At 38.3% G+C, this 25,732-nt stretch overlaps 1 protein-coding gene across 3 annotated transcripts in view; it reads right to left on the bottom strand.

Annotated features, from left to right (window-relative positions):
* The window catches only part of ano1a (anoctamin 1, calcium activated chloride channel a), a 54,279-nt gene that overhangs the window by 4,622 nt on the left and 23,925 nt on the right, over positions 1 to 25,732 (bottom strand). For 2 of the 3 annotated variants that reach the window (XM_034581521.1, XM_034581519.1), the window contains exons 10-25: positions 23,684 to 23,748; positions 23,032 to 23,166; positions 19,997 to 20,157; positions 19,068 to 19,153; positions 18,503 to 18,514; positions 16,416 to 16,487; positions 14,463 to 14,537; positions 13,362 to 13,563; positions 11,974 to 12,085; positions 11,735 to 11,792; positions 10,778 to 10,878; positions 9,767 to 9,903; positions 3,251 to 3,403; positions 2,245 to 2,297; positions 671 to 855; positions 294 to 399 (exon numbers count right to left, since the gene is read on the bottom strand). In XM_034581521.1, the coding sequence (XP_034437412.1) occupies positions 294 to 399; positions 671 to 855; positions 2,245 to 2,297; positions 3,251 to 3,403; positions 9,767 to 9,903; positions 10,778 to 10,878; positions 11,735 to 11,792; positions 11,974 to 12,085; positions 13,362 to 13,563; positions 14,463 to 14,537; positions 16,416 to 16,487; positions 18,503 to 18,514; positions 19,068 to 19,153; positions 19,997 to 20,157; positions 23,032 to 23,166; positions 23,684 to 23,748 (1,713 nt within the window). The remainder of the gene's footprint in view (positions 1 to 293; positions 400 to 670; positions 856 to 2,244; positions 2,298 to 3,250; positions 3,404 to 9,766; positions 9,904 to 10,777; positions 10,879 to 11,734; positions 11,793 to 11,973; positions 12,086 to 13,361; positions 13,564 to 14,462; positions 14,538 to 16,415; positions 16,488 to 18,502; positions 18,515 to 19,067; positions 19,154 to 19,996; positions 20,158 to 23,031; positions 23,167 to 23,683; positions 23,749 to 25,732) is intronic. The other variant, XM_034581520.1, reaches the window with a different exon arrangement.

Below are 25,732 nucleotides of genomic sequence, written 5' to 3'. Positions count from 1 at the left end.
TAACTACAAGATCAGGAAACACCACTGTGATAACCTGTTTGTGTGCTATCGGTCCCATGAAAGAGGTTCTGTCTAAATAGAGACTTTCCAGGTGGATCATTAGAGTGAGTGAGGAGGCATACAGGTGCAGAGGATTGTCCTTGCCTCTTAATACCCCTGAGTGCCGACTGGACTACACCGTGCACCATACAGAGTTAATTTCGCTGCTCCCTATTTAGTAGTGGGGCTGTCATGCATGAAATCATGGAGAGGCATAGGTGCTTTGATATTGATATCTGTGTTTTGTACTGAACCTGAAAGACGATAACAAAGGCAAGGCGGGCTGCCAGAATGGCCCAGAACTCCTTGGAGAGTTCATAAGGTGTGCCAGACCAGGGAGGCTCTCTGTAGTCCTTATATCTAGAAACAGAAACAAAACAGAAGAAAATGTAACAGCAAATTTATTTAGAAACATATTTAAGAGGGTGTTATTTGACAATTCATTTCACTTTACAATTTGACAGATGTCTATATTTTCACCTGTAATGCTCCCTTTTAAATTTCAATTTAGGATAATCAACAAAAATAAGAGATATCGACACCGTAAGTTACAGTAACAATTACCATTGTTAAATGTACCAAATACCAAAAAATCAAGAGCACCTACAGTACCTTTAAAGTGGAAGCTTACCTGCATATGTCTACCTCATGCTTCAGGTGCATTGGTTGCAGGGGTTCTGTGCCTGGCTGGAAGTCACTGACATTGAAGTGAGACAGAGTGTGATTGACGAAGCCATGCATGGTGCCATCAGGGCTGTACATGTACTGATAGACCAGCCGAGGGATGAAGTCAGAGGTGAAGGAGATGACAAAGGCCTGAGGGAGATAAAACATTTTTATAATCTTCTGTCTTCCTCTCCATTTGATTGATTGATTAATCTTGATGAAATCAAATAAACTATGACTTTTCCTGGATTTCTTGATTTCCAGGACAAAAGAAGTCTGTCATTTTTCACCTATGTAAAAGTCTAAGGGTGGTCAAACTATGACATCTGTGGCATGACACCATATGATAAGTAATTCTATTTGGCCCTGCTAACTATATTAAATGCAGTTCTACATATGTGATTGTTGCTTGCTCTATACCAGGGGTGAGAGTCTCCCACAATCAGTAGTCTGATTGTTGGCCCCCCCTCAGTCAAAATCAAGAGAGTTGCCATAAGAAAGGCTATATTGATGAGTAAAATACATAATCTTACTGCAGATTCACATCCACAGTGAAAAGCAGGCTACCTACAGTATAACTCCATCAATCCATTATCTTCTGGATCCAATCCCTGTTGACATTGGGCGAGAGGTGGGGTATACCCCGGACAGGTCGCCAGTGTTGAGAAGGGCCAGTATGCAGACCAAGAACCATTCACACCAATTAACCTAACCCCAATTTGAATGTCTTTTGGCTGTGGGAGGAGGCCAGCGTAACCCGAGAAAGCCCATGCAAACACAGTGAGAACATGCAAACTCCAAAAAGATTTAGGTGACAGAGCCAACCACTGTGCCGACCCTACCAACTACTAACTTTATATAGGGCCTTTTAAGGTTCCCAAGGTTGCTTTACAGAGTAAGGAATTAAAGGGATAGTTCACTGAAAAATGAGAATGCACTCATCATCTACTCGCCACCATGCCGAGGGAGGGGTGGGTGAAGTGTTTGAGTCCACAAAACACTTCTGGAGTGTGGCGCTGGAAGTGGCTAAACTAGTGGACGTAGTGTGTCCGAGGGTCCGTGAATGCACCTCGTAGGAAGATATCAGCGGATCTTTAGGCTTAAAACATGTACAGGTGTAAATGACCCCGTTTCGAGTCGAATATAAATGTTGGGGCTTGTGGACACTTGGATGAAACCACACGAGCAGTAGGAAAGGCATTTTATGTTTTTTCTGTTGTTTTATTACATCTGAAGTCTAGGTCACCATTGACTTAAACTGAATTGTATCGGATTCGGCTGGTACAAAGTTTACTTCTGAGACTCCAGAAGTGTTTTGTGGACTCCAACACTTCATCCACCCCTCCATCGGCATAGGGGTGAGAAGAGGATGAGTGCATCTTCATTTTTCAGTGAACTATCCCTTTAAGGTCCACTTTTGTTTACATATGGCTCCTGGTAAGAAAGGTCTGACACAGCTGTGACATACTATAGCATAGTCAGTCCAGCCCTCCGGGATTTGAAGTTTATCGTGATTGTAAAGATATACAATAGACTTACATTAACAATGACTGCTACCTTGCTGAGGCCTCTCAAAAGGTTGTACCAGATACCTGCAGAAAGACAGAACTGTCATTAAGGTAAGAACAGAGGAAACAGCAGTTTCAACATACAACTATTGTACAGGGTCAGTACATCGCAGCCTGAAAGGTGGAAAAACCACTGTGCTGTGTTAAAGGAGTGTTACAAATAAGTCGTTAGGAATGTTAGGTGCATGCTAACAATTATATTATTTTATGATGTATTATTATTGATGTATATACTATTACTGCACACTAGGACCACAGGTTCTGAGACTGATTTCCATCTATGTCAAAACATCACTATACATTTTGAAAACCATAGTGTACATTTTAAACTTGAAATGTGTAATCCTTTACTGTGTTAGTTTCTTGTTTGGTAATGAAACTGCATGTTTGGTGCATTTCAGGAAGCTCTGAGGAAGAATCAAGGCCTTCATGACCAAAGGGACAATTGTTCCAAAAACATTTCCAACTTAATTGATGGGGGGGGGGATCCATAGCAACATTTATAAACTTTAGCCAAAGGTTAAAGAAAATCTCTCAGTACAATATTGTACAATAGTCATAATAATTTTGGCAGATTCACATGTGATTTGGTTCAGACTGCATATTTTCTTCAGGTCAACTTTAAAATGCATTTGACATAAAACGAGAACTGTTTAACTGAAATCTTGTTGGAAAGTTATCCTCTCACAGCCAGTGTGGAATGCAGGAACATATCCTTTAAAGCTTGGTAAGTGATTTTTACAGCATGTTTATGTTGGTAAAAGTTTGAGCATAAGGCTTGTTTTTTCTGATGTAGTGGAATTTGTCATTGTGTTTAGAACCAACACACAGTGAGGTGAAGATGACTTTGACCATGAAGTTTCAACCTAATGAAAGCATTCTAGCTGAAAGCATCTAGGATCAGGATTTAACACAGAAAACCAGGAATAACTTGTATGATCTGCTTCATTTGTTGCAGTTGGGCAGTGAACACCTACCAATGTCTTTGGCTTTGGCTGCAATTGGCCTGCGCAGCTGCATAACAAATTTCTTGGCATCCAGCCGAATCTCAATTATGTTATTCAGAAGAGCGAAGAGTGGAGCCAGAGGGAAGGAGGCCACGAAAAGAGTAACCATTCCAAACTGGATTACTACAGAAACAGAAAATAGGAAAAATTAGCTCAAGTTCCTGGATGAATGCATCAGGACAGACACAATTCAGTAATGGAATACAAAAAGACTCATATGTTCTCCTCAGTTCCTGAGCTAACCCATGCTTTCATGTCAATACAGGTCATTACACATACAGTAATAGGGAACAACTGATGCAGACTTGAAAAGCAGAGACAGGTGATATTTTGCAATTAATACACCAGTACATGGTGTGGTAACTGTACTTCTATATTTCAATATCTATTAGACCAAAATGAAGCCACGGTCTAACCCTACAACTGCACTAAACAATGTGTTTACATCTAAACAGCTCAAACATACACAACAAGGTGCAATCTACATTTTACCTTTAATCTTTTAATTTTCCTTTGCCTTCAGTTATTAGTGTGATACCAAAAAGCTGCTAAACTGCACCATTGCCTCAATACACATTCACTTTACCCATAGTGGACTGTTGTATTTCTGTTATACAAGTTCAACCGAATATTTGTGAAGCTTTAAGAATTTATTTGTGGAAAACATAGATGGAGTAGTTACTGTGGAGCTCAACAAAGAGGGTTTGCATGTTGGAAGTTGAGAGGCAAAAATCTCAGTTAAATCAAAAATCGAAGAAAAATATTTAAAATTAATCTGTAACGTATCCTCTTGTAAAATTGTTAGGGCCAATATGTCACATCCAGCAGAAACAGAACAATATTACCATGCATTTGGAGTCATATTTGTGATATTATAAAGAGAAATGTCCAGTAGCTAGACATTTAACTGTGTGTTGTTGATAAGCATCATTGTATGGGCATCTGTGGTTGTTCAGATGGGAAAGCGATCAAGAATGAAATAGTTATATTGTAGAGAGTACTTTTTGATTTGTTATCTCATCAAATGCATACCCCCGAAACAAAGATGTCTCATCAAGATGTTTTTTTAATCTTAATTGCTTCCATAACGAAAACAATGATGACCACACTGATGTGCATCATAATGCTATGTAGCTAAGCTGTGCTTGGTTTTTCACAGTTCTTTTTTAATTGTCTCATCTCAGGTGTTTGAGAATGGATATATAATGTGCTTGTGTCCTTCTAATGATTTTTCAACTTTACTTTCTAAGGATTCAGCACACATCTACCATGAGTGTCTTTATCATGAAGTTTGTATCCACAAGATGAAGTTAAGTCCAATATTCACTCATCCTTTATCTCTGTTTTGGTCCAGTGTCTTACAAAATACTGTATCCAATTCTTAAAGTAAAATATAAGTAAAAGTAATGTTGGGCAGGTAGTTTTTATCAGAAAAAGCTGCCTACAACTGCTGGAAACTAAACTGCTTTAATAAAACCAAAAAAACTAACTACAAGTTTTATTATATATATTATATATAGTATATTCAACCCCTCCAAAACAACACAACACAAGAACAGGTTGGGGTGTGAAACAGTCACCTGGGATTACCACAAAACAGGATTTTTTCTTTTTATTCTGATATGGGATTGGGGCAGGAGTATTTTGTGGGAATCAGATGGACAGCGGTGAATACCCAATCCCATCTATCCCATCACCCTCCAGTGGATATGTCACGATGAGTGACACCCTTCAAATGACTACAGTACGTAGACTTAGACTATTCGGTGTGATCATCGACGTCACGTCCATATTTTATTCTGCTGTGCTTGAAAGCATAATTAGATATGGAATGGCAGCATGGTTCGGCACCCTCACAGTCCAGCAGAGGCCAATAATTGAGAATATAGTAAAACCGGCTATGAAGGTGATGGGCAAAAAGGACTATCCTTCCCTTCAGACCATCTACGAAGGTTCTGTGGTCAGACTGGCACAAAGGATCCTTAATGACCCGTCACACATTCTGTTCCCCAAATTCGACCTGTTACCATTAGGCAGACATTACAGAGCCTTTAAGTGTAAGACCAAACGCCTCAAGCGCTTGTTCATATCAACATCCATCATGCTACTGTACAAGGAGACGTGTTGATTCAGTCATGCATCTAATAACCCTCGCACTTGACTAGCACATTTCACACTTAGGTTTTTAAGTTTTAATGCCGGTTTCTGGTTCTCATCTGGCTATATCCTTTTAGCATTTTATAATTTTAAGTGTCTTAGGGCAAGTACAATATTCAATTCACTTTTATTCTGCATTTTTGTTTTGGGTCTTTCGTGATATGTCTTTGTGTACTGTTTTTTGTTGTAATATGTACTGTTCTGCAGCTGCTGTAGCACTTTGGCCCAAGAAAAATGTCCCATTGGGACAATACAAGTATATTTGATTGGATTTGATTGGATTTGAAATTATATATACCCATATGGCCCATTAATTTAAAGACATTGATTTAATAAGTTATTTATTCGAATTCATCTCTACCGTGTACTGTTCAGAACAGCAGTGCCATACTGCTGACTTGCAGTTGTAAAATCAGAATTATTCTGCTTTCAAGGGAATATTTATTTTACTTACCGAACCTATACTTATATATTACAAGAGATATATTAATTTCTGTTATTGCTTACCAAAGCATTTATAGTGTGCTTCTGAACAATGTTTAATTTAATGTATTATGTACTGCACTGTACTTAACAGCCCATTCTAAATTACTGAACACACGTATCACACTAACTTCTCTATTGCAATGATGATGAGGATGAAGCTATTCACAGCTGTTTTTATACAAAACAAATAAGCTCCTTTACTTGTGGTAGGAGCATGCATGGATAACAAAGACAATAATTACTCCCTCTTACATTTGGCAGTGATCTTTATCCAAGCACATTTGTTCTTGTAGGTCATACAGGCATTATTCCAGCTGTAATGATGCTGAGATTGATTCTTTTCACATCCCCAAAAGCTAGGCACACTGTCTTTACTTAAACACCAAAAATTTCTTGGAAAGTGTGTCATTCCACATCTTTTCTTCATGGTCACAATGATGCTCAATAGTGATGACATATAAAGTGTGTTTATCCTTCACTGTGAACCGGCATACAGGCAGACACAGAGGGACATGATGGTCTTGTACTTATTATTTCCATTTGTTGCAGAAAAAATATTGCTGTATCTTTTGTACATCTGAGTTGCTTCTTTTGTATTCATGAATTGCCTGTTAATGTTTATTCCATCTTGTGTCTCAGCTCCCTGTTAAATTACACAAAGGAATGTACCGAGAACAGAGCAGCTTTAAAGTCATTATCCATGACATTTTCAAACACTTATTAGTAATGCAAATTTTAAGCAAATTCCATAGTCAGTTAATCGTTGACAATTTATGAAATACACTGCTTTTTCCATAATAAAAACGTTTTTGTAAACCACTGACTATGTATGCCACAGAATTGTGATAAATTACGAAGAGAAAAAAATGGATGAAATAACACTTACTTGAAAACAACACAAAATAATGAAGAATGACAAAAACAATACATGTAATATCGCAGATGCTCTGCACTGTCGCTGTTTAACAATTGGCTAGACATTCAGTGATGCACAACTTGTAGGCTTCACTAGTGAACGTACATGAGGTCAGAGGAAATGTGATAGACATATCTGACAAACAATGAAAGCAAATAGTTCTCTTATCAAAAAGGCTATATCCTTCACACTCATTATTTGCCCTTCACTTTCTTAGAACAAGAGTTTGATACACCTGAGGAGCAAATGATATCCACAGCTACTATTGTTGTTACTGATCCATTTCAGAGGTAATTTTTTAAAATCTGTTTACACAACCTGGGTATTGTCATAGATAGCTATATTACTCATGGATAATTTATTTTTGTGGATGTGGTGTTGAGTTTGCTGGGGAGAATTGGAACTTTACCCGCAGTTTGCTTTTCACACATGCACAACACATGAGCAACAAATCCTCAGATAGCTTTACAGGAACAAACAGATTTTCAGACATTTGTGCACTGTTGTTCATCCCAAAAATATTCAGTCATCAAATGGAGGGAAGCTGCTGTTACAATCTTTCTTTTAAATGTAAATTTTGTTGAGCTCAAAGTATCATGTACCTTGAGCATTGGGATTGTAGGAGCCAGAAATTAGTTTCGGAAGAATATCATTTTTTGCTAATGATACAAGGTGTGTAATGTTTTATTGTTTAGTTATCTATTTATTCACCTTTGCGGGTTTAGTTGGAGAGAGTGAGTGGGGACACCCTAATTTTTTGTTGACTTCTACGCTATTTGCTTTCGATCTCTGTGATTGCTTCAATTTATGAGATTGTGCACATTACAAGTTCATCATCTTTTTCTTGAATAAAAAGTTCAAGAGATTTTTCTGGATCTCAGTGTTTTTTTGTGTGTAAGCGAGTCAATAAAAGTATTCAAGCTCGACATCAGCCTGTTAGGGACAATTTAGTTTACTAGAGTTGCTACAGGGATGTTTGGTAACCGGATAAGCCTCAGTCTGCGTTTATTATATAAATCTTCTTGGATCAACTGCTTGATATAAATCTTAAAGGAGCCACAGTATCCATCAGCTCTGACAATTAAAAGTCAAGCATAAGTTCAAAATGAAGCATGAGCATAGAAACAGCAAAAGTGAACACAGATGTTATGTCTGATAGTTTTGACCTTGACATAACTCATTCACCAAAGATTAGAATGTTAAAGTACTGACTTTCATCAAGGAGTTGAAGGGAACATCCTATGTTTCTATTTAAAAACAATTTTTTGAATTGAAAACGATCCTCAACCAGATAAGAGTTTTAACTCCACATTAGAAATAATCTCCTAAAAAGCATGTCCCATGACTATTCACCATTACACTATTCATGTACGTGTGAATGTAAAATGGAAGCAGATTGTCTACTCGGCAGATTGTTGCTTAGTTGTAGAAAATACTACGAATGAGGGAATAGCAATGGTGAGCTTTTCTCGGACCGATGATGAGGTGTAACTGTTATTGACAGTAACTATTAGCAACACTGGTAGTCAGTCATTACTGATAAGACACAATTCGAAAAAAGATATAGGTGATGCATTCTTGTTTCCAAAATAACTTTGTTTCAGGCCCTTCAGATGGAGATACAGCCCTGGAGTTCTCATTTTAAAATGCGCCAGCTGCTTTTCCAAATTCTCTTTTTTAGGGGCCTGAAAGCTCAGATGTATTTTAGAACAAACTACTCAAAGTGCTTTAGAGTTAAGTTTTTGCCATTCACCCATTCACACACACATTCATGTAGTGCAGCACTTTATGTATGAGAGTGGGCAATATTGGGGTTCAGTATCTCGCGCAAGGACACATTGGCATGCGGAATGTGAAAGACTAGGAGCGAACGGCCGACCTTCTGGTTAGAGGACGACCTCAGCCTCAACCTCTGCATCAGCAGAGATACAACAACTACTCCTGAAAACAGTTTGTTTGAATGACACACACAATGAACTGACTCAAGCCAAAATTACTGAGTAACATGTTCAGACCAAGAAAATACAATAGGTGGTTGCAGGTGGGTGAGGCTGCTTTGCCTCATACTCTAGTACTCATCAAAATCACGACTGTTTGCTGTCCTGGCTCCTAAATGGTGGAATGAGCTCACCATTGACATCAGGACAGCAGAAAGTCTATACATCTTCCGCTGCAAACTAAAAACACACCTCTTCTGACTATACCTTGAATAAAAGTTTAAACTAGCAATTTAGTAGCACTTAAATGGCACTTACTTATAGCACTTTGTAGTTTGGAGTTTTTGAAGAAAATTGTACTTTCTTGATTCTTGTTGTTCTGGGTTTGTACCCTCATGGTTGAATGCACTTATTGTAAGTCGCTTTGGATAAAAGCTTCATCTAAATGAAATGTAATGTAATGTAATGTAGCAATGTTGTTGTTTTACTTGGTGCTATGTTTTACTGCACCTACATGTTCCATCCAACAGCGCAGCCCAGAGACTCCAACCGTTTCCTTTGCTTACCAGCACAAATCTTCTAACTCCAAACTTTTAAATTCAACATAGAGGCTGAGTGTCATTTCTTTTCAATTTTCATTAACATAAATAACCTCTTTTAAAACACATATTAATTTCAACCAGTATTGAAAAAGTCTATAGATAACAGCCATAACATATAACAACATATAACAAAGATACACAGAGACTGAAGCAGACAACAGCTGCAGTTGGAACTTACATCTGCAAACACAGGCACCCTGATTATATGGAGGAAAAGATAGAAGTAATGAAAAATTATCTCAAAATTAAGTGACCTCTGTCTGGATTTTAGGATTTTGGTTATATCACACAGCCCATCTAAATAGATTTCAAAATGTATAAATTAGTTTGAACTAATATCAATATATTTCTCATTTTAAATTAAAATAACATTCATGTTTAAACTTACTCATCTCCATGTACTCTGGGCTGAGGCCAACAAATGGACCCAGTAGGTGGTCTTTCTCGTGACGATGCAGGCTGTTGGTCAGCTCTTCCTCCTGCTTAGAATCTGACTTCCTCTTCCGCAGCAGTTTTTTCAGCTTCCTGTAAAAAACAAAAAACAGTGATAAAATAACACATTCACCTTTGTTAATGGAGCCTGACCTATGCTCGACCTTTAAGTTAAAATCAGAACATACATGAACACACGTTCATGTATGTTCGTTAATTAAGAATTGTATAAATGTTAATTTACATGCAATATGAAAATAGGATTATCCTTCAGGTACCTCGCAGAGTTTCTGACCAATAGTGGTTGGTAATGTGGCTCAGCAAATTTATTATTATACATGTTATATGACATTAGTCTAATTCATGTTATTGCAATTAGTAATGGCTGGTGCCAGTAATGTGCCAAGAAATTCAGCAAGCCTCAGAAGAAAGCAGGGGAGGAAAACAAAATGTAATGGATGTGGATATCATGTGTGTGCTATGACCAACAACAACCTGGTCTGAAGTCATTAGCAAAGTTTCATTTCATTTATTGGCGGATAGTTGGTGACACATCCATTTGGTTGTTTCTTATTGTTGGAGTTCAATAAGATCTATGAATTATAAATGTGACACAGCTCAATTGTGTGCTGTTGGTGGACTGTATGATAAAGAAAAGGACCCAAACACATGGTGCACTCTCTACGCCTCAGTTTACTGTAAGGATGAAGAAAGACAGAGAAAATTGCAGGCTACCAGATTTCAGCAAGGTGTGTCTGGTTTCCAGGTATGTGTGTGTCTGAAAGCCAGACAGGCATTTAAATGATTCCTCTTACATGTAAGTACAAGTGAGTAGGTGTGCACAATTTGTTCTGTTGCTTGCTGAGCCTGCGTGTTGTGATCTGTTGTTTTGCTTGTCATCTGTGTGTGACTGTTGGTGTTAGTGTGTGTGTTTGTGAATGTTGCACAGGGAATGCTTTGCACTCACGGTATGCCGATCTCAAACAGGTTGTTCTGGATGAGCTGCTTGCCCAGCATGGTGATGCACAACTGGATGCACAACTCCATGAGGCAGCCCGCATGAGCACACTGGGGAGAGAAGAAGAGAAGAACAAAGAGGGACATGATCAAAGTGAGGCAGAAGAGCATGAGAGAACAGGGACAAGTGACACAGCTGTTTTATATGAGGATACAAATATTTTTTGGGAGGCTCAGGATTATTCAGGATTTTTTGAAATAATATTATTAAAAAAAATATATAACATATAGTACTACACAATTAATATTAAAGGATCCTTGTATTTAAACCTCCGTAGCAAGGACTCATGATTGATGCCTTTATCAGCTGTGTCCATTACAATTCAGTAACTAATAGTCAGTTGAAATGAATTACAGTCATGCTGATAAATGTAATCTTCAGGATTGACAGCAGGTGACTATGGTAACTTGTAGTAAGTCTTTCCAGTATGGAAAAAGTATTTTCTGGCTATTAATGTCAGTACTGCTGTTAGAATTAAGTGACCTGAAGAAAATCCAGCTTGCTGGCAACACGGTATTTGACGGTGGATACACGCACAAAGTGTCATACTTGTTACTGATTGGCAGAGAGGGGTACATTACATGTTAAGCAGTTGGAGTCAAGTAAGAAAAATACTTCCTTTCCTATAAAGGCCTTATAGAACAATTCTGCTCTGATAACAAGCTTTATTGTATTATCTATTTCCCTGTGCCATTGAGATTCAACAACTATTAACCACATCAGTGAGCCACACTGTGACACTAAGAACCAATGACCTCAAGCGAAATGACAGTGGGAAACTCATGAGACAAAGTTAAGTCTTTTCGTGGGACCTCTTGACATCAAGAAAATATAATATAACATACACAGCATAAAATAAACAACCTTAACCTAAGTCAAGTGGAGTCGTATATAGTATAGAATTACCTCTTCCATTCTGTATGATCCAACAACATACAAGTAGTTTCCAGGCCGCCCAACAAGCCTGTGGACCAAACATAGCCATATGCATTGTATATGGTATCAAAGTAAAGGTTTGCCAAATGGTAGGTGAGAGCAGCAGCAGATGAGTTTTTACATTACAAGTGGACCATAGAATTAGTTTGATTCAAATGATTTAACATAACAATGTACAAAAAACAAGCAGTGAGAGGTCGCTCTCTTACCTGCCCCGGAAAAAGGCCAAATAGACAATGGGTGTGAAGGCATTGACAAACTTCAAGATAAAAGTTTTGAAGATGAGGCGCTCCTCAAAGCTCTTGTCTGTCTTTGGAACCTCTGAAAAAGAGAAACATGTGTTATTATCCCCCACACATACTATATCATCCAGTAATTACTCACTTAACAGTATTACTGTTAAGGCCGACTGTTTGTTGTAGAAGAATTTTCAGTACACTTTCAATAAATTAAGTAAGTGACATTCATGGTCTTTTATTTTGTTTTGGTATTGTCATATTTAACCTTTATAACATTTTTAATGAAGCATATTTAGAAAGGGAAGCCAATTGGAGCATCGGTGTAGAATGTGCTCTTCCCCTGAGACTCCAGAAGTCAAATTTTCGGTGAACTATCCCTTTAATAACAACAAATGAATTAAAAGAGAAAACTGCAGCAAATAAGGAGAACTAACTGCAAACAAGATGCATGGACTAATTCAAGGTAGATTTTAGAGCTCTAAACTCTTCCACCTTTTCTTGTCTGCTTAGCTCATCCAATTTAAAGTTCTTCATAGAGCAGATAACTTGAATACAAACATATTGATGAGAAAGAAAAAATAAATGAAACTGGGATTGAGTGTGCAACATGTGAAAAGCCAATGGGAGTTATGATGACAGCAGAGAGTATATGAGGCACAGCTACTAGTCCTGTAAGGCTGCTGAGGGTACTGCAACAACCTAACCTTACTGTGCTGCATAGTGCATAGTAAGTACATTACGATAATGTATACAAATATTATTCTAAAATGCTATGTTGAATTAAGTGTAATGTAATGCTCTGGTCCTATTGGCTACATTGAAAACACTCTATTTGCATGGGTTTAGCTAGGAAATTTAGAAAACAAATGTAAATGTAAGAGATGCGGAAGCTGCTAACAAAGATCATCAGTCTATCCCCGAATTCTTCAATTGTGAATTCTAATATTCTTGGAATTGAATCAAAACATTGACAGCATTTACATCATTTCCCAGGTTGTGCTTAATGATTTGAATATAAAATTTAAAAGCCCAACTGTAAAAGTCTTCTCTGCCCAAAGATTTTTTCTCTGACTGTGGGGAAGAAGCCAGTTTGTGGTGAAGTTAAATTCAATAGACAGCACCACAACAAACAACATGGCTCCTGGTGAGGTATAATATGTTTGTTTCTAGTTTAAAAAGCACAAACTGAATACACACTCAAATGTCACAGAGAAGGAGCAACAAACACAACACAGCAAAACACATCACGTGTAAGCAGAAATTAACTTTAACATTGATGTAGCAAACATCAAACAAAGACATGAGCAAACATGTTTTCTTGTAATAAGAACACCTCCAATGAGGGAAATGTGTCTCACCCAGTGTGGTGAGCCAGCGGGCGATGGCGCCATAGATTTCATCCAAGATGATGATGATTATGAGGTTGATGATGGCGGCGGTGGTTTTGACAGTGGCTCTGATGTTGGACCGTGCTGCAGGGTAGTTGCTCATGTGCAGCGCTGCCTTAATGCTAATCCGGTACAGGATGACTCCGAAGACTATGGCAAACGTCACAGCAATCTAAAAGTAGTGAGAAGGGGGAACACCAAATCTAAAAATCAGCTGACACAAGGAAGAGTAGAGCGGCACAGCCTGTGCAGGTGACACATGTTGAATGCCCAATTTTGATACAGGTATTATTACGTGTTATGTTTCCCTAATTTAAACATAAATCTCAATTACATACATTTAATCTAAACAATTAGCAGGAATAAATACAGGTCAAACAGAACTGTAGTGTAAACACAATATAACAAATTTGAAGTCCTGTAGAAAGAGACAAAGTCATGCTACATTTTATTCAACGAAAATAACAAGGACTACAGCTCAGATGCATCATTAGCCACCTTAGACTGCAGGTATCTCTCTGAACCAAGCCCACCAACTCCTCTTTTGGCCAGTTTAGTAGTTTTGGACCATTTCATAAAAGTCTGGCTTGGTATAGATTTGCTTTTGGTTACTTTTTAAAATATTATAAAAAAAATACATATCATGAATTCTGCCAGGGGGTTTATTTTTCATTAGAAAGAAAGCCTTTTGATGCCATCTACCTTTCATTGAAGAATGAAAAATAAACTATAACTTTTCAGCATGATCAGGTCAAGTTTTTAAGATATTGGTATGGGTCTGGTTAACATCAGTTTCATGCCGACACAGATGTCTACAATTATACAGACATGCATGGGCTTGTGCAGTTTAAAGGCATCAAATCTCTTTAAGTCTCTTTACACAAAAAAATGTAACAGGTTAGCTTTCAATATGCAAGTGCATCAACCTAAACACAAGATGAACAGACATGATGACACGATGATTACATGTATTTGCCAGGGTGATAAAAAAGGACTGTCTCAGATGTCCTACATGTGTTGGAAATTCAAAGTGTGGTGATGCAACACTGGAGGGACAGTATTGAGACTCACTAGGAAGCCCATTGTGACCACAGTGGTTAGGTAAGCTGGCAGTCTGTCTGTACATGTCAGCTTCACCTTCTCCCCCTAAAGCGCACACACACACACACACACACACACACACACACACACACACACACACACACACACACACACACACACACACACACACACACACACAGACAGACAGACAGACAGAGGGAGAAATAGAGAGAGAGAGAGAACAATGTGAGGGACAGAAAGCACACAGCATATAGTATCATTAATTCAATCTAGCTGTGCATTGAAACTGTGTGCACATTAATGTGTGTTTCTTCTGCCACAGCCTTATGACAGTCCTGTCAGTAGCACCTCTTTATGCTGCAAGCCTTCTGATGCACACAGCCCACACAACATAAACATACACACACACACTATGTGGTTCCAGTAGAGCACAGCTAATTCTGCTCCGAGCTATCATGTCATATTCAAGCCTACTGAAAATTGGGTCAGATTCCCCAAGCCTGTGTGTGTGTGTTTGTATGCACCCTTATGTATTTGATGAAAAGGAAGATGTGACCTTGGCACAAGACAAAAGGCAAAAGGCTGCTAATGGTCAACTCTGAACATTGTTCCCCAGGACATGTTATCACAAATATGTTGTGTTCATTCTGTTTGTTTGTTTGTTTGATTGTTTGTTTTTACCACATACAAACATGTCTCAGTGTTTCATCAGCATTCAAAAATGCTGGTGACACAGCCATTACATGTTATCCCTCCAGTCAGTGCTCATTGTGAGTTCCCTGCTGATGGACAGTGTTTGTTTCTTGACTGTTACTGTGTGTACGAATATTTTTACATCAAAATTTGGTTATGGCTTTCTCTCTCTAACCCTCAATGTCCCACTACAACAGTATTTGCATTTAAGTTGAGACACAGTAAAGCAGATGGTGCAACTGAATAAAGTTCCAAGTTTAGTGTGAAGCTAAGAAGCGTATCATATCTGTGATTGATATCCAGGTAGCTATTTCTTTCAGTTTATTTAAATATGGATAGAAAAATAACACATTTGAAAATATTGCATAGCAATAATCCATTGTGTCTTCCATTTACATTATTGCTGCATAGTGCAGTTGTTTGGGTGTTAAATTACACTCCTACATATGCAATGTCAGAGGTTACATCCACACTAATAATATTCATTAGTTTATATTTTTGCTTAATATACATGATATCCACATTACCCTGGAATTATCAAGCCCCTAAAACAGAAACTCACTGGGACTTTTTCTTTTTCCTTCCTGATTGGTTATTTTAAGTCACAACTCAAATACTAGCAGTGAATGCAAAGCACTGCTCAGTTATTGTCAGAAAGAGTTCCACCTCGTCATTGTGCCAAGTAAAGAAATTCCTGCTCTTTATTTTCACCATTGCTGTTCCTTGTTTGTAGTAATTCTGTTACTAAGAAACAAGCTGCAGAGGAGACACTCTGCTTCCTGTTTACACTAGCACACACGTGACCATGGTCATGTAAAACAACATGAAAACATTTTAATGTGGACGTAATGCCAGAGTCTGTTCCTTAAAGTTCACTGTGGAGTTGTTGACCTCTTGTAATACAGCAGTATTTCACTTTTAAGCAGGTTTTGGTTTGTCATCTTAAAAAATATATATATATTGTAGAGAAAGAGAAAGAGAAAGAGAAACATACCAGCTTCATTTATTTCACTGGATTTATTCAAATAGTCTCTTTATCACAAGTTTGTCTAAAAGGATTTTACAGAAAAGGAGCTACAATTTACTTAATCAATAATCAATTCATTAAATAGACAAAATGAAACAATACTTAGAAGAATAAATAGCAACAAACAAAGAACAAATTATGTTACAAATAAAGTGTGGCTCTGAGTTCTGCAACAGCACCTTTATAGTTTAAGTTATAAAGAATGAATAAGATTGTAACGAATGTTACTGAATAATTTTTACCTTTGGAGTTGAATGTTCCAGTCTCATTGTTTTTTGCATGACTCGGAACTCATACTCTGCTCGGTTGTGGTCCTGGAAGAGAAACCAGTTTGGATGTTACAGTAACTGATACCACTGTGAGCAGTAAGCAGTTAGTGACAGTAAACTGTGGCGAAGATCCCTTTGACATTTGAGAATGGAGACAGAAATGGAATTAGCAACTTGTCTGCATTAAGTTTTGTAGCATGAGTAAGGTATGATGAAGTGTGAATACGGTGCTCTGTGAAAGAAAAAGAGAGAAATTCATTGACCCACCATGCAAAGATTATGCAGTCAACAGAAAACAGAAAACAACCTGTAGTTTAAGGTTGTATCACGATGCCCAGAGTCAGCTTTATGCTCAAGGGTTTAACTAAAGGTTTATTATCAAGCCTTAACCCCAACCCTAACTTAAAGAAAACCAGCATTTTTACACATCCATGTAATCTTTATCACACAATTTAAAGCTAAAATATATTTTTATTGATCAAATCTCATATCTCAGTTTGGACACTGCAGACACAAATGAATGCCTGGTGTAAATATAATCAGGTTAAAATGATACCTGGATATACAATCTGGATTGAAAACACACATTTTATTGTGTAAATGGGGTATATGCGTCCACTACATGTAGTTCAAGTACACAGTAGTTAGCAACCTCTTTTTTTTCCTCCAAAACCTAAAATGTCTAATTTTCTATTAAAAGATACAACTGGCTAATACAACCAGGTTTATTGATTTTCACTAGATGGAGGAGGGAGACTGTTATGGGCAGTTATGTTGAATGATGGTTATGATAGCATGGGGTTTATTTGATGTGGTGGTCACCTTTGTTTTGAAAATACATTTGCCAGAGTTTTTCGATATAATAGCTAAGTTACCTTATACCTCTTTTCTCTGTGCTCTGCCAGGCCCCATGAACCTGTATCTATATATGCATCTGTAGACTCACAGAGACTGACACTTTCCTAAGACCAGAGATCAAGCACTTAATACAAAATGCTCCGGAGCCACTTTTGGCCTGTAGCTCCATGTGTTAAAAACATAAACCATAAACCTGCTCTTGCATTATTGTGCATTAAAAAGTAAAAATTATAGTTATTCAGAAACACTGACAAATCATCACTTGATAAAGATGACATAGTGTTTAAAAACACCTAATTACACATCGGCAGAAAATGTCTATACACCATACAGTTTAAGTTTGTGTGGGTTTTTTGTGAAATGTATGGTTTTGACACACCACTGTCTTCACAGCCCACGTGTCTATGTGCAAGGCTAAAAGTGAGCTCAAATCTTGGGCCTAAAACCACATGTACTACATGGTCCTACGTGTGTGTTAATGAGGAGAAAATGTGAAATTAACTGATCCTCAAGTTCATCAAAATAGCATCAAGAGCCTATGTCTTTGTGCTGTCAGTGCACAACATTTTATTATAACTTTCATCCAGCAAGAACTGAAGCTTGAATAACACCCTCTGGCTTGGTATATGTCTCTTTTCTTGCCTGAAGAATTGTACTGGCACCACCATCTCTGAAATCAAATTAGTTTCTTTCTCTTGAATTAAAAATGTGCTCCCTAATCCACTGTTGAATTCGTTTTTCAATGTTTAGGTGCATACATTTTTTATATAACTTCTTGTGACTCTGAATGTAAGTGTTCAATTCGGGGGAAGAAAGATATTCTGCCTATTTAATGGGTGTAGAGTTGTCTCTCTTTAACAGGGAAACATTTTAAAAGAATAGTCAAGGAAAAAAGAGGAGCAGATATGAGTCAGCTGTCCTGTTAAGTACACTGCCATTAGTGGTAACAAATAATAGGATTGTTTTGAGAAGCCAAAGGAAGGGCCAGCATCAGGATGAACCTTTTAGAGAAATATAGCAGGTACCGAAATGTAACATTTACAGAAGCAAAAAGATGGAGAAGATGTCAGCTGAAAAAAGCTCAGGCTGATTGTTAGACACCTTGAGGAGGAAAAGTTAAGTAACAGCCATCCGCAGAAGTGATCTGAAACAGTGAGTCAAAAAAGAAAGAAGATAAAGAGGTAAGCAAGTCGGGTCCAAACCTTATGTTCCTCCTGTAAAATGCCAACACACACACACAAAAACACATGGACATGATGTCAGTCAGAAGTGCCTGTCTCTGAACAACTATCATATTTAGAGCAACACAGAAAAGTGACAAACAAAATGATTTCATCCAAATGGCAATGCACTGTTCCATGATTATGATTTAAACAAAGGACATTCACAAACACTGTATTAAAGTTTTAACTTAAAATGACCATAGTAGTATTATTGCGCACATACACACTAAGAGTCACTATTGTGACAACATTAATAACAGATGTCTAAAAGAATAAAACGATTATTATTATTACATTATTTTTATTTATAATTAAGCTTTAGAAGTGCTGGTAATTGAATTATGACAGTGCTAGATGTTTCCTCTTCACTCCTGTCTTTTTGCGAAGCTAAGCTCATTACCTCCTGGCTGTAGTTTCATATTTAGTCCGCAAATATGACAGTGGAATCGATCTTAACATCTAACTCTAAGCTAGAAAGCCAGAATGTGCCATCTATATACACTTGATGTATGTAAGAAGGTATTTGTGGTGCTCTCTCTCTCACCTCCTCCTCCTCGCCGAAGCCTGTCAGGTCCCAAATGTAGTTGAGACGCATCTGTCGTCTCTTCCAGTGCTCCATGAAAAGCACCGCTACATAACCAAGCACACACAGAAAACTAAGCACAGACTCAAACACAATCACTTTTTCTATGCTACCAGTGTGTGAACATCCACTCAATTATATTTTCATCTGTCTAAATAAATGATGCTGTATCTGAATTATGTGAATATATTCAAAAAGGTTATTGTTTAAATTTTGATCCCTTGTAGACATTTCTACAATGCTCATTTTACTCATGGTCATGCTTCCCACATGAAGGCATACTTATTTTAGTTGACATATTAGTTAAATAGTTTCTGGACAAGAGTGGAGCTCTACATCACAGAAACAGAGTAATAGGATCAGACTTTCATAGTTTGTTAACAAATGGTATAATGATGAATAGCTTTCAGTCTGTTTACATCTACACAGTTTGCTACAGCAACCAGTTTCCCAATAAGAATACATACATAGACTCCATCCATCTGTAATCTATACTGGGATTGAGGTCGGAGCTGGAGTCTAACCAACTGGAACCAACATAGAGTGTATTCTCCCTCATCAGCTCTACATTAGGTGAATACAGATGGCCACCTTGCTGTGACTCTGTAAGACACTAGCTTTGTCTAAAACACATAACACCTCCCTGCTGCTGCTAACAGATGGCAGTGTGGCTTGATAGGACACCAGAAGAAGTCTGCCTGTGTGTTTACATTTCTAGATTCCTACAGTAAATTTCATGTGCATTAGCGGGTAAATGTTTTGTAGTTCTGGATTAAATGTTATGATTTATAAATTGGATTTGTTCTCTAGCAATGCTAAGATACACAGCCTGTATCAGTAAGATCCTGCTCATCTAATCAGGTTTATTGGACCCTAGAGTATGCCCTTACCCCAGAGGGCCATGAAGATGGAGAAGAAGACAGTGGCTGGGTTGTCGAACAGGTGGCTGGCGCGGGCTGTGCCACAAGCACTCACCAACTTCCAGTAGCTGCAGGCACGGTCACACAGCGGGCACATGGTGATATTGTTCCTTGGATCACAAATCTCCATACTGACAACAAAGAGTTGGGTGGAAGATATGAGTTATTCAAGGGGGGGGGAGACAGTAAAAGGATGGTGGAGGGCTTAGTTTCACATTATATGAACAAAAAAACACTTTAGTACTTAGATGTGTTTCAAGAAATTATTTTTGTTTACAACAGGCTTGTTGTGATTACCAGTGTCAACCTTGTATCCCTTCCTGTTTCAGAAACATATGACCAGTGCGTTAAGGAGGGTATGAAAGTTAGGAATTAGCTTCAGACTGTTCGCACCAATCTGGATAATATCACAGTGTACAGCATTCATTTTTGCATAAACATTTTACAGAGAAACAATTGAGAAAGATATTGTGGATAGAATGTAGAAAATTTGGCTAATGAGTCAACGTTAATCAATCTATGATTTATAGATTTCATGTAATCTCTAATGGCTGGCAAAAATCAAATGCCTAGTGTAATATGTCAATCATCATATTGCCAAACCAGGGACATGCTCTCTGCATTTACAAGTCTATACTGACTTGGTGATGCATTTCACATAAAGCTTTAGCATGGGATTATGTGAAAAGATCCTTATTCTGAGGGTGTGTTCTGAGTCAAACCACACTGCAACATGTCTACATCTATCAAGTCATCTGCTGCTTCCGAATGCTTCAAATGTAATTTCCTAGACCAAGTGAACATCTACCATTGTTTTATCACTACTTCCTGTTAATTCAAAACATTTTTTTACAATATCAGTTGTAATTTCTTAATTCACCCAGTAAGCAAAACAAGAACCTTGTCCTCTCACTACTGGGGTCCCTCAAGGTTCCATCCTGGGTCCCCTCCTTTTCTCTCTGTACACCGACTCTCTCGGCTCTGTCATTCATTCATGTCTTTTCCTACCACAGCTACGCAGATGACACCCAAACAATTCTCTCTTTTCCACAATCTGAAACACAAGTAGCAGCACGAATCTCTGCCTGTCTGACTGACATCTCTCAGTGGATGTTCGCACACCACCTGAAAATCAATCTTGACAAGACCGAGCTACTTTTCCTTCCAGGGAAGAGCTCTCCCACCCATGTCCTTGCTACCACCATCGACAACTCTGTGGTAGCCCCCACCCAGATCCCAAAGGAACCTGGGTGTGACACTTCACAGTCAACTCTCCCTTACCACCACCATTGCTGCAACAACCCGATCGTGTAGATACATGCTGAACAACATCAGGAGAATACTTCCCCTTCTCACTCAGAAGGTGGCACAGGTTCTGGTCCAGGCTCTTGTCATCTCACGCTTAGACTACTGCAACTCCCTCCTGGTTGGTCTGCAAGTGGCTGCCTGCATCTGCTTCAAGACACGAGTACTTGCGTACTGTGCTGCGAACAGATTGGGCCCAGTCTACATCCAGGACATGGTGAAACCGTACAGCCCAGCCTGTCCTCTCCGCTCTTAATCATGACTGTTTGCTGTCCCGGCTCCCAAATGTTGACATCAGGACAGCAGAAAGTCTATACATTTTCTGCAGCAGGCTAAAAACACATCTCTTCCAACTACACCTTGGTTAAGAAGATAATGGTTTAATAAACATCGTCAACTGTGGTGTTTATATTTAAAAAGAAAAGTTAGTTGCACCTATATATGGCACTTACATGTAGCACTTTGTAGTTTGGCTTTTTTGAAGCAGGACAATACAGCACACAATGACTAATTTGCTACACTCACCAACTGTAGATGGGTGGCCTGAGAATGACGGCATCCATCTTGGGAGTGTTTCCCTGCTGGCTACAGGTAAGGGAGACCTCCAACCACCTGATCACAGCTTCCTTCAGCATCATGTGTTGGAGGGAGATGGACTTGACCTTGGCAGAGGCAATTTGCTTGCCTGTCCAATGATGGACTGATGAGTCTCACACTCAATGCTACCAACAGGTAAATAGGAGAGAGCAATTTTAGAGATCTAGGTTAGGCTATGGTGTAGCCCAATTTAAGTCTCTCTTGTTGCCACAAACTACATCTGGACAGGACAGCTGAGTCCAGAGGTTGGTCCAATTAGATGTGAAGATGAAAACAGTGACCTAGGGTTTGGCCCTTGTATCAACCCATGTAGATTCTTGTTTAGCTTTGCCCCAGTATCAGTTCCTGTACCTGCACTGATCGATACTGGCCACTGAACGGTGGCAGCAGAGTCCCAGAAGGCTTGTAACAATACTCAAGAGGGCAGTCCGACCACCTAGATAGCATTAGCAGACAACTGCATGTACAAAGAAGTCTTTGCCTGAGTGAAGGCAACCGATGTAAAGTTGTCAATCTCTTTCTTCTTCCAGCTAGTGTGAATATGTCACCACACATGACCATGTTGTTTTTGCCAGCTTCGATATAAGGTGATCAAACCAACTCATCAATGAAAAAATTACAATTAAGATAGTTAAAGATAATGTTAGTAAAATTCCAGAAAACAAGTAAAGAGTAAAATTTGTTAGGGGGTATTTTCTTACATAGCACCCAACTGTCACACAGACAAGACTGGCAACTCATCCTGTTTCTGATAAAAAATCAAGAATTATTATTTTTGATTTGGAATTATTATTATAGCTTAGCTGTCATCTTAACTATTAAACAATATTAATATGCCATATATACAACACATTTACAATTGATTCTAGAAAATTCTTGTTGTGAAACAAGCTTACATATGTTTGGAAAGATGTAATATTTCAGATTCAATATCAAACACAAAGAGCTATCAAAATACAAAAGCACTTGAAAATATTTTGTTTTGGAAAACATGTCAGTTGTTCACTGAGTGAGTACTCTTTGGTGTCTATCAAAATGTGCCACATCCTAAAAGCATTGTTCGATTACAGTAGGGATATTTTATGTGTGTGTGCGTTGTGTACCTAGGGATGTTATCGTCTACAGTGGCACAGCCGTAGAGGAATACAATGACTCCAACGATGGCTGCAGGGATCAGCATCTGTGTGTAGACTCCTAACCAAGCAAAATACAGTCCAACCTTCTCCCCAAAATACTTCCTGTGGAAAGAGATACAAAGGTTTAAGGTTTTAAATTTACAAATTTACTATTACTGCATGACCCATGCAATGTGTAACTGCCAGTGTGTTCCATTAAAAGAGTCTTAATGTTCAAATCAAAGTATTCTTCATTGTGTAGAAAAACCTAGAAAATGATTTACGACACTTGACTGTTGCAGATGATGGAGAATAATTTAGCTCATTGTATGTAACCAGTTACATCAGTGTTGTGTTCCCTGACACTCCCTCAGTGTGCTTGGTAAGAGATTAGATCCTCAGATACAGTTCACACTCAAAGTCTCTTTCCTTCAGCCTACCACAGGACTATTGCTTCCATGTAAGAGCATCATTGGAGCATCATTCTGCTTGTGAGAGTCCTCATCTGTCTTTCTTGCCTGCAGGCTGGTCAAGGCAGTAATTGCTGCTCTGAGAGCACCAGCCATGTTACATGTGTGAAGTAGGGAAATGTGTCTAATTGACCTGATGATTGCGACAATAGCACCGTTGTTGATCTGACCTGATGAGTCCAATGGGCTGGTACTTGTAAAAGACACTGTAGCTGGCCCACTCCTGGTAAAGTAGCTGTAAAGAAAAGGATGAGCTGATAATGGCATTGAATGTTCAAATACAATGGCAAGAAAAAGTAAGTGAATCCATTGGAATCACCTGCATTTATGTATAAATAAGTCTTAAAATATGGTGAGATCTTTGTCTAAGTTAGAAACAAACACAATCTGTCATCAATCAATCATCGTGTTTTTTTGTCACTCAACACATTGTTCAAATGTTCACAGTATAGGTTGAAAAAAGCATGTGAAGCCCAAGGCTAATGACATCAGCAGAAGCCTACTGGAGTCGTGAGTTGTCAAACCTGGAGTTCAGTCAGTGAAATCAGAGTGAAGGTGTGAGTTACAGTGACTTTGATTCAAAAAACCATAAAGATATTTTGACTTTGTTGTTCATCTGCTGACATAAAACATGCCTTGTAAAGAAAGACCTCAGAAGACTGATGATCAAGCTGGAAAATACGCCCAAATGTTGAATGGACGGCATTTATATACTGTTTTGTAGTCGTAATGACCACTCAAAGTGTTTTACAATACCAGATATTCACCCATTCGCACATCAGTGCTGAAGCTGGTGTCAAAGAGCTGTAAACACAGACACATGATCTTTGCAGCAGACTAAATACGTTACATCCTGCCTATGCCTGCTGCTCCACCCATCACCTGAATGCTGCGAAAACCTCCGTCTGCATTGTGCATGTGTCAAAGGCAAAAGCGGAGAAAGTCAAGACCTAATTCTCCGGGAGATCCCCCCCAGGATGAGTCAGAAAACGGCTCAATACGCAGGACATTACAGAAGAAGCTGCTCTCAGAAAAAAACATCTCTAAGCCATTCATGTTTGATAAAGAGAAGTGCAGTCGTTATATACATTATACTAAATTTTACTATTCAGCTAACTGAGCTACAGTTTTTGAATGACTAGCCAATATTTGCTTGTGCTGGCCACCAGATATTATTTAACTACATGTTTTTATTTGAGGATTTATGCTGTTATGCATCACTATAAAGCACATGTCTAATACATTAAAGAAAAATATTTACCTGCCCTCATATTTGCATTATAAATCCACTGATGAAGCATATTCACGGTTACATATTTTTTCATTGAGTGCTAAGTAAGTGGTGTACAGTGAGACCACAATCATTCAATGGTCACACTTCCAGAGTTACTGGGCGACAGGAAATCAATGTAATGAAAAACAGACCTGCAGGCTGAACAGAATATCCCCATTTATCTTAAAGAAAGAGCTTCAAACAGATTCTAGTCCAGCAGGGATTTCTGTCAGGTCATCACTGAGAACCCATTGTTGTAGGAAAACAATCATAATATACAAGGCATTAAATATATGCTGCCATATTCCCACTGGTCCAGTATAAGCCTTTTTGACAATAGCCAATTGAAGTTTAAAGTAATGACTGCTTCCCTGAAGCATTTCATTAAATCATTTAAAGTAGGTCAACCAGTATGGAAACACCAGGGTAAAGCAAATGGAATGTATTATTAGGTAAGTATTCAGCATTTACCTGGGACATTGCGTAATTTGTCCCTGTGTCTGTGCTGCAGGAGACATTAAAGTGTTTCACAGGTCACACAAGATTGACTGAGCAACAGATTGACCAATGGTGGCAATGAAAGCAATGTGAGTATACATCTTAATCTATGTTGTGTTGTATTTTATCTGGACCCTGAGTCTGAATAATAAATATCATCTTGAGTATATAGAGGATCATCTTACTACAATGATGCTACTACAATCACTACACTTACAATAATGATACAAATGTAAGAATATAAGCATTGTCCATATTGCAAGCAGGTAATTCAGATTGAGATTGCAGTGAATCAATTCACTGTAGGCAACATTTAAATGAACCAGTGTTGCAGTCACATTCATTTGTGTGGGCAGATCAGTTCCTTTGGAGATAAAATGTTCTATAATTGCACAGAGTTTTGGTCATTTAGCAGCACTCAGCTATTACATGACCAGAAATTATATTC

This window comes from Hippoglossus hippoglossus, chromosome 3, assembly GCF_009819705.1.
Source record: "Hippoglossus hippoglossus isolate fHipHip1 chromosome 3, fHipHip1.pri, whole genome shotgun sequence".
Taxonomy (NCBI): domain Eukaryota; kingdom Metazoa; phylum Chordata; class Actinopteri; order Pleuronectiformes; family Pleuronectidae; genus Hippoglossus; species Hippoglossus hippoglossus.
This window is presented reverse-complemented; position numbering and strand designations above follow the sequence as displayed.